The 9,539-nt window shown below is 40.0% G+C and overlaps 1 protein-coding gene across 5 annotated transcripts; it reads left to right on the top strand.

Annotated features, from left to right (window-relative positions):
* The first annotated feature begins 554 nt into the window (after window positions 1-554).
* CREBZF (CREB/ATF bZIP transcription factor) lies at window positions 555-5,981 on the top strand. 5 transcript variants are annotated; one of them, XR_011251574.1, is made up of 5 exons: window positions 566-1,901; window positions 2,114-2,191; window positions 3,249-3,317; window positions 3,938-4,045; window positions 5,069-5,981. XR_011251574.1 is itself a non-coding variant. In XM_069564852.1 (1 exon), exon 1 carries the CDS (start codon window positions 832-834, stop codon window positions 1,903-1,905), a length of 1,074 nt encoding a protein of 357 aa, XP_069420953.1. In that variant the 5' UTR covers window positions 563-831; the 3' UTR covers window positions 1,906-2,139. The 5 variants fall into 5 exon arrangements, 1 of the variants encoding a protein (XP_069420953.1); XR_011251573.1 differs by lacking the exon at window positions 3,938-4,045 and having other exon boundaries at window positions 555-1,901; XR_011251571.1 differs by having other exon boundaries at window positions 3,249-4,045.
* Window positions 5,982-9,539: the final 3,558 nt, after the last annotated feature.

A 9,539-nucleotide genomic window follows, 5' to 3' on the forward strand; every position in this document is an offset into this window, starting at 1 on the left:
TGTGTTTTGTTTCAAACTTTGGGATAATTCAGCAAAAAGTTTTACAAACATTTATATACAGATAAAGTGTATATGGCAAACTGTTAATTGTTGAGTCTAGGTATTGGTTTGTATCGTTGAATTAGAATACTCTTTCACATATTCTGTTTATTTGTAAATTTTTTAAACAATTTGGAAACATTACATAAGAATGACTTATTTACCTCTTTTTTCTTCTAGTACTATTTAAGTGTTTGAATGAAACCATCTTGTACTATAGCGTAAGGGAGCGGGGCAATTTCAAAAAGGATTTGATCAGCAGTCTTAAATTCCAGGATAACTTTGATTATTCATAGATGTGGTATCGATCAGTTCTGAGCGAGAGTTGCTTCACTGCAGGTGGAAGCTAGAATACAGAGGATAGAGAAGCGAGGGCCGAGAGGGTAGACCACCGTTCCAATAAATCCCTGGTTTGTTGTTATTTTTGCCGCTGTTACTATGACATCACTGCAGATCTGGAAATACGCCCGGTCTACCGAACTCTCGCGATACTAGAGCCCAGTGGAGCGCGAAATGCGGTGGGAGGGGCTGGCGCGAGATCCACTGACTTCCGGCCAGGCCGTTGTCTGGGTGGCGCGGTCGAGTCATCGCTGGGCCTCGCTGCTTCCAGCTCCCTTCCCTGCCCCCCGCCCCGGCGCGGGGGGTCGACTAGCCAAGCGGGGGCGGGAGGCGACGCGGACCTTCCCCTTTCTTTCGTTCTGGCCTGCTCCCCGGCTACCCGTTCTGGGTCCCTGGGACCCGCGAGGCCCGATCTGAGGGCCCGGGGCCTACGTGGGCCCGCCGCCGGGCCCCATGAGGCATAGCCTGACTAAACTGCTGGCGGCTTCGTGCAGCGACTCCCCGACGCGTAGTGAGAGCCCGGCGCCCGTCGCGACCTGCTCGCTGCCCCCGGACCTGACCGGGGCGGCGGAGGACGAGGGGACGGCGGCGGCCGGATCTCCCGGCCGCAGACAGCCGCGCGGCGACGAGGGCGAGTCGGAGGCCGGGAGGGGGGGCCGCGGCGGCGTGGCCGCGCGCGCGCCCTCGCCTGAGGAGATGGAGGAGGAGGCGATGGCCAGCGTCCCCGGGGAGGAGACGGAGGACATGGACTTTCTGTCCGGCCTGGAACTGGCGGACCTGCTGGACCCCCGGCAGCCGGACTGGCACCTGGAGCCCGGGCTCAGCTCGCCGGGGCCCCTCTCCTCGTCCGGCGGAGGCTCGGACAGCGGTGGCCTGTGGAGAGGCGACGACGACGACGAGGCCGCGGCTGCCGAGATGCAGCGCTTTTCGGACCTGCTGCAGAGGCTGTTAAACGGCATCGGAGCTTGCAGCAGCGGCAGTGACAGTGGCGGCGGCGAAAAGAGGCGGAGAAAGTCCCCGGGAGGCGGCGGCGGAGGCGGCGGCAGCGGCGGCGGCAACGACAGCAACCAGGCGGCGACAAAGAGTCCCCGGAAGGCGGCGGCGGCGGCTGCCCGCCTCAACCGGCTGAAGAAGAAGGAATACGTGATGGGTCTGGAGAGCCGAGTGCGGGGGCTGGCCGCCGAGAACCAGGAGCTGCGGGCCGAGAACCGGGAGCTGGGCAAGCGCGTGCAGGCACTGCAGGAGGAGAGTCGCTACCTTCGGGCCGTCTTAGCCAACGAGACCGGACTGGCTCGCCTGCTGAGCCGGCTGAGCGGCGTGGGACTGCGGCTGACCACCTCGCTCTTCAGGGACTCGCCCGCCGGGGACCACGACTACGCTCTGCCCGTGGGGAAGCAGCAGCCGGACCCGTTGGAAGACCAGGACGACTCGGCCGGAGGAGTGTGTCTACATGTGGACAAGGATAAGGTGTCGGTGGAGTTCTGCTCGGCGTGCGCCCGGAAGGCGTCGTCTTCTCTTAAAATGTAGGGTCAAGTAATCCGCTCTTTATCCGCGTTTATCCCCTTTCAACTCCCTTACATCATGTAAAACACCTTAGTGGGACATCGTCACTGGACACATTTCAGAGAAGGAAAAAAAAGTAATATTGAGTCTTTAAGTGTTTAGCTAAAAGCATGAATGTGACACTGTAACCAACTCCTAATGATAACATGTGACTATTAAATCTCTCTGACAGTTTCTTTTTTAGGTGATTTCCTTCCTGCCAGGCTCCGTTGTAGGGGTTACAGAACAGTCGTTCCCGCCTCACCACCTGGTAAGGACCCATCTCTTCACGTAACGCTCATGCTCTGCTGCTTAGTCTACTTTAATGGGCAACATCTCAATTTGTGCGTGTGTGTGATTTTTTTTTGTTTGTTTGTTTGTTTGTTGTTTTCTTTTTCGGAAGTTGGGAGGGGAATCTAATTTGGGCCCTGTCCACCCTGGAAACAGACTTGTGCTGGTCAATAATGTACTCAAGATGCTTCTTCTGGTTGAAATAGCTGTTAATGTGTCCCCTTGTTCAGACTTGCGTGTACCTAGCTCTTCTGTCCCCAGTGTGGACATGGCCTTGGATGACATCGGTTCCAACTGTACACTGAAAGCTGCTAATAGAGATACAGTTTGGAGACAGTGACACAGGTGAAGTTGAATGGAACTTCCGAGTTGTACAAGGTGCAAATTGGAATTCCAATTTTAGAGCAACTTTTCAGAGGTTGACAATAAGTACTTGGGGCATGCACAAATGTGACAGTTACTTTGCTGGAGATGACAGAAATCTCTTAAATATAAGAATGCCTTTCAGTTTTAATAGATCTAGACATACAGTCTATTCAGATTAATAGATTTTTATATTTCACCATTAGAGAAGTTGGAAATTAACATGCACACCAGACTCCTGTGTTAGTTACTTGAAGGAGGAATAAGAATGGTTAATGAAATGTTTCTTTGAGGACCAGCACAGTGATTACCCTATCACTGAGTATGAAGAAATTGTTGAACACCTTTATTTTTGTTGTATTAAATTTTTAGGTTAAATTTATGTATGATTAGATATTGAAGGTTATGAAATGTGAATGAAAACGTGTAAAGTGAGGCTTCACAAAGAATCTTACTCTCCATATTTCAAAGGTATTTGTCCTACTTAATGACACGATTGACACTTTTCCAAAGTTGGGACACAGTCTTCCTTTGAAGTACTCTGTCATCCGATTGTATATAGATTTAGCCATGATGTCCTTCAGTGTACGGGACATGAAGAAATTCTTTGTGAAACATCACTGTTTGATAAAGTATATACGTATTTAGCATCCTTGTTTTTCTTTGTGCTAAAGTGGATACAGCTGTTGGGGCAGAAGAGACGGGACCAGCTGCTGGCCACATTTCCTGCTTTATTTTAAAAGGTAGTATAAGAAATGAGGAAAAAGAGGTAATATCAGGGCTTCTGCTTTTATTTTAAAATGTTCATAATTAAAAAGTATTTTCCAGCAGTCCAAAGATGTAAGTTATCTTACACATAAAATGTTTTATTTTGTTGTTATTTGGTTATGAAAATGGAATCTTGTTCTTGCACAACTGTAAATGTTTTGTTGCTAGATAATACACTCTGAGACCTAACTTGGTCTCTGGTTTCCAGTGCATTACAGCATATTTTGTAAAATCATCTACTGCACTTGAGCATGAATACGGATAGTAGCCAAACTCACAACCTGGAGTGATGAACCTGCTTATACCTAAGTGCAGGAGCAAGCCCCTCACAAATGCAGCTGCATGGATTTTTAGTGCCTACTGAATAATATATAATATATATAAACCAAAAGTAGTTGGAAAAATTATTTGAAATGACTAATTTGTGCTATCTTTATGGAATATGTTAAATGTAGCTTTTTGAAACAGAAGCCTTGAATTGAAATTTAATTAATACTTGAACATTTTGTATATATATATCTTTGTATATAATTTTGTGCAGTACCAATGACAAAAATATGGTGTCATAATAAAATCAGGTTTGTTGATCTTTCAGTTATGGGCTCAAAGAATTTATTCATCTCTAACATGACATTGGAAAACAATGGATGAAAATAGGAAAAATGATTGTTGTTAATGCTGTGGGTCTTAGGTTCTGGAAGCAGTAAGTGCGTTTTTCTAAAAATACCATTCCTTTGGAATATTTTCTTCCTAATGTCAATGATTTTCCTGCATTATTTGAAGTTTGGGGGCTGGGGAGAAACAGTCAAAGCTTTCTGAATTGGGATGCTTTGAAATTCCAAGTATAGATTTTTAGAATGTCATTTTATAAATGGCAGTTTTCGGAAATACTTGATTAAGAACTTTTGAAAATGGAGATTAGTATCAACTATTTTAAAAGCTGCTTTGTTAGGTTCCTTATGTTTTAACTGTCTTTCTTAGTTTCCATTTCATTCTCTTTTTTTCAAATTTTGGTGACTTACAGTGATTTTGTCATTTTTTGCATCAACGTCATAGTCTTGTTTTTACATGGTATTGCATGTATTTAAGACCTAACAGGGACTTTAAATAAATTTGGTCATATTTATGTGTAAACACATTTTACTGTAAATGTTTGGGTTTCTGAATTTACAACAGATATGTTTATTTCAGTATGTAGTAAACAATATCTTAAAGTGTCCTATTCACTACTTGTTAATTAAAAAAGTTGATTAATATGAAACTGTTGTCTTACTATTTTTAGAAAATTGTGTTCTGAATGATTAGTAGCTGGATAAAGGAGATTTCTGGAATATAATATGGATTGTTTAGAAATTTTCAGGTTTGGCTCTATTTACTGTAATGGATGAAAGAAGTTTAGTATTTGGGGAGTCTTTTTTTCTTTTCCTAATTGTGCCTCTATGGCAAAATGATACAGAAAGAACTAAAGATGTACCTTTTTATAGTTGTCTTCTGATTGTGACAGGAATTCATACATTAATTGAACTAACACATCATATTGACCTACTATTTCTATCATATTGACTTAATGTTTCTGCACTTCTTGACCAAACCTAACTAAAGAGTCCACGTTTGTTAAAATGTAGTCACACCTCTGATATAATCCAACAAAAAGTGTTCAAAATATTTTAAATATTTGTTCATTTAATAATCACTAAATTAATCTCTCTCTCTTCTCTTTAAACAGCTTAGCAGTGTCTGCAAAAACGAATCTTTTCCTACAACCTGTTAACTGACTGGACTGATGGTAACAAAGTAATTGTGGGAGCCATGTCGGTCAAAAATTTGGCATCTGCTGAAAAAATGAATGCCATTTTCAAGTTCCCAAATTACTTCTATACTGATTTCACTTTCCAGATTTCACTTTCCAGAAATGGAGATATGAAAAGATTGTCTGGAATCCTTGAAAGACTTAATAGGATTACATGAGACTAAGTTAATTTTGGAACAAAATTATACATTTTTTGTCTTTCATGGGAGTGATACTCAGTTCTTTGCATACCTTTTAAAAATTGTAACCACTGGAGAAGAGATTGATAGTATTTCATCAAGGAATATTAGATTCTTTTCATAATCAAGAGCACATTTTATGGAATTACATTTAATCCAGTAGAATTACATAAACAGGCCATCAGTGATCACAAGGCTGAATCATGAGTTTGTATTTATTTCCTGGAACATGAGAGCTAATCTGAAGTATAGACAGACCTTGCTGAGTAGAATATAAGAGTTAATGTAAAGTCTTTAACTATAAAGAGTAGTCTTTTTAAATAGATGCATTGATTTGTCTGTATATCTTTGAAAAATTTATTATGATTAAATGTGTGGGTAGTTAATTGCAATTCAGGGTAATGCCAAGATGTGTGGATTCTGAGGTTTTGGCTTATTGAGCTTCCTCTGAGGACATATTAAAATTATTTTGAGGTTTCTAATGAATGGTATACTAGTTTCTACTGTTTTGTATTAAAATTTCTCTAGTGTGAAAGGCTTTTTAGCATTCTGGATGATGGGAGTGGTTTTTTTTTAAAAACAGAATATGGTGGTTTTACTTATTTGAAACATTTTTCGAGTTCATTACAAGTGTGAAAAAACACTCAAAACTGATTGTTTTATTTCATTTTTGTTGGATTATGTTAATACATTGTTTCACCTGGTCTAGACTGGGTCATTTTATCTTACTCATTTCAGAGGTGTGCAGATGGTAGAAGTGGGAGGGAGATAGGCTCTTATTTCTTCTCTCACCAAAATGATTCATCATCATAATTATTCAGTTTGATTATTATATGGTGGTACACAAGCTTGATTAAATTCACTCAGTTTCAAGTTTATTCAGAGTCTGAGGCCAGGCAGCAAAGAGCGTTCTGTTATACTTAGGTGATTGATGGATGCTCCTGTATATTGAACAGTACAGCTGGTTGTGTCGTAACCAAAATCAGGTAGGCATCAACACTATTTGGTAACCATAAGTGCTGCTTTGATAGAGTAGATAATTCACTGATAATGAGTGACTGTTTTAAAATACTTAATTATCCAGTTCCGCATTTGGGAGTCTAGTCACAGTTTTAAGCTAAGTAATCTGGTGACTTTCACTAGTCTAGTCACAGTTTTAAGCTAAGTAATCTGGTGACGATTTAAAGTTGAATACCTTGTAAAATATTTTCAGGTGTTTGGTTTTCCTCCCTGCCTATGGACACAAAAGTTTTTGAGACCTTCCCAAATGGTTACGTTTTTATATTTTACTGTGCTGTTTTTTGTTGAGAAACCAGGTGGTTACCATCTAAGCCAGGAATCAAAAAGGGGATGTCCTCTAATAGATACTTGTAAAGTGTTTGCTTAGCTAGCACAATATTTTGTACATATTTGAACTTGAATACCTCAATAATCTGCCTGTTACTCCCTGTTGTCTTACAATAACAGACTGAGCTCAGAGCTCTAACCTAGACAGCAAGTGGTTGTTGACATTCAGTTTTAAAGTGCATAAAAATGAAACTGGAGATACTTTGTTTTATTCCAAAAGTAAATTACTTTAGCAACAAATCCTGTAAGGAAAACTATGTGTTTTTTAAAAAAGGCTAATAGTTGCCCTTTTCATTGCTTTGGTTACTGATAATAGTGTTTTTATTCCTGTTTTTTTACCTTTCTCCAGTTTGTACATTCAAGATTTCTTGGCCATTTTCCCCACTTTTTAAAAAGCAGATCACAGTGCTTTATTAAAGATCTTCTAATAATTTATATATATATATATATATTTTTTTTTTTTTTTGCTATGCTGCAGCCTGTGGGATCTTAGATCCTCAACCAGGGATCCAACCTCAGGACCTCAGCAGTGAAAGCATGGAGTCTTAACCGCAGGACTGCTTGAGAATTCCCAGTTCTTTTGTAGTTTGTTGACGCAAAATTTGTTGACAATCTTTTGCTCAATTTTCAGTTAATCTGATTTAAAAATCTAGCCCCTTGGTGTTTTGAACATCTGTGTAGCTGTTAATATATACAGATTTGAATTTTATTGGTGGCTGAGAATCCTTTAGAATGTGCCATTAAGTTCTGTATCTCTCCTTTATAGTTCCTGGACCCTTTTGGCATCTAATGTACCACAGTCTGGGGTTTACAAATTAATACCTTAAGTACAGTATAACATGAGCCTTCTCTTTTAAAGCCAGATAACTACACAGAACAAAGAAAAGTTTAAATAGGTTTTTTTTAAATTGTGACAGAACTGATGAAATAAACTATTTTCCTCTCTGAGGCAGTGTTCTTTAGGTCTTAGCTAAAAAGGACTTTCTTTAAATTGTAATGCAGATCATAGAACGTTCTTGCTAATTTGCCCCTGATCAAAAATTTTGGTAAGGAAATTTGTAGCAACAGGCTTGAAATAACAGGTTCTTTGGCCTGTGTTGCCCATTTCTACTAATTGAGAAGATGATTTAAGAAAAATATGGTAGAGGACAGGTGTAAGAAAGAAAATCATTTTTGGTTGCAGAAACCATTGTAAATTGTTGTATGTTTACAGATGGTGGTATGCTAGGGAGTAAGTACTGTGGAAATGTTTAAGTAAGGAAACAATTTGTACTGAATTATCAATATAGTTAAATCAGTGGGTTTTGAACTATCTAAGTTGATTACACCATGCTGTTTTTAAGACGTCTGATTCAGTAATTTGGGTTTCTTATTTTTGAAGTCAGGAATTTTATTGGGGTTTTCTATTGTGATGAGTAGAACCATGCTTTCAATAAAAGTGAGAATGCATATAAAATTATATAACTTTGGGTCAGAGCTTTATCTAGATATTTTATAAAATAAAGGGTTTTTCTTTTTAGCCATATATATATATATATATATATATATTTTTTTTTCCTCCTAGTTTTAAAAGCATATTCATTACAGAAAACTTGGAATATCCAGAAAGGAATCAAGATGAAAAGAAAAATCAGCCATAATTCTGTAACCCGGAGAATATCCATAGTAAAATATATTCTTTTGCTTCATAATTGGGGTCATTTCTTACCAAATGTAGTTTGATAGGAGATTTTTTTTAACATAATCTGTTTTTATTAGGTTTTTGACTTGGTTTTTATTTAGCCCTGCCACATGGCTTCCTGGTCCCTGGATTAATAAACTTGCACCTTCAGCAGTCAAAGCACTGGTGTTTGTGCATGCTAAGTCACTTTAGTCATGTTCAACTCTGTGACCCCATGGATTATAGCCCCCCAGGCTCCTCTGTCCATTGGATTCTCCAGGCAGGAATACTGTAGTGGGTTGCTTTGTCCTTCTTCAGGGCATCTTCCTGATCCAGGGATTGAACCTGCAGCTCTTGTGTTGCAGGTGGAGTCTACTGCTGAGCCACCAGGGACGCTCCCCTAACTACTGGACTGCCAGGGAATTCCCTTGTATTTTATAAATTGAATTTTAAATTTTTGGCTGTACTGCTTTCTTTTCTTTACGGGACGCTGAAAGCCTATCCCACTCAAAGCTGCTTTTTTTAGGTGACAAGCTAAATGTTCTTATATAATTTTAAATAGCACAAGACTAACAGATGTATCACCGTATTTGAAAAGGAATAGTTAAGATGCTTGTGAATAATATTCTAGGGTGACACAGTAATTTAGTATGACCAGCTTGTTTCATAAGCAAGTGTTGATATCCATCTTCATTGTCTAATGCCGAGGATATTAGCTAGGTATGGCTAAACAAAATAAAAAATTCAGTTATTCAGGTGCACTAGTCACATTTTGGGTGCTCAGTAGCCACATATGGCTAGTGCTAACGTTATCAGTCATACACAGTATAAAGATATTTCCTCATCATAGTTTTGTTGGCCAGTAGTGATATGTCATTGTTTAGTTGCTAAGTCATGTCCGACTCTTGCAGTCCCATGGGCTGTAGCCCGCCAGGCTACTCTGTCCATGGAATTTCCCAGACAGTAGTAGAGTGGCTTGTCATTGCTTCCTCCAGGGGATCTTCCTGACCCAGGGATCAAACCCACATCTCCTGCATTGGCAGGTAGATTCTTTACTGCTGAGCCACCAGGGAAGCTCAATGCTGATTTAGATGCTGTCAAGTAAAATGGTTTCAAGAATTGAGATGAAAAGCTTTAGAAAGGGAAAACAACTGGTCATTTCAAAAATATAAATAATCTATCTTAGGAAGTCAGGAATAGA

The sequence above is a fragment of the Ovis canadensis genome, chromosome 21, assembly GCF_042477335.2.
Source record: "Ovis canadensis isolate MfBH-ARS-UI-01 breed Bighorn chromosome 21, ARS-UI_OviCan_v2, whole genome shotgun sequence".
NCBI classification, from domain to species: Eukaryota; Metazoa; Chordata; class Mammalia; order Artiodactyla; family Bovidae; genus Ovis; species Ovis canadensis.

Excerpts from the sequence above, each read along its gene's own strand:
- CREBZF (XM_069564852.1), top strand. The coding sequence starts at position 832 with ATGAGGCATAGCCTGACTAAACTGCTGGCGGCTTCGTGCAGCGACTCC.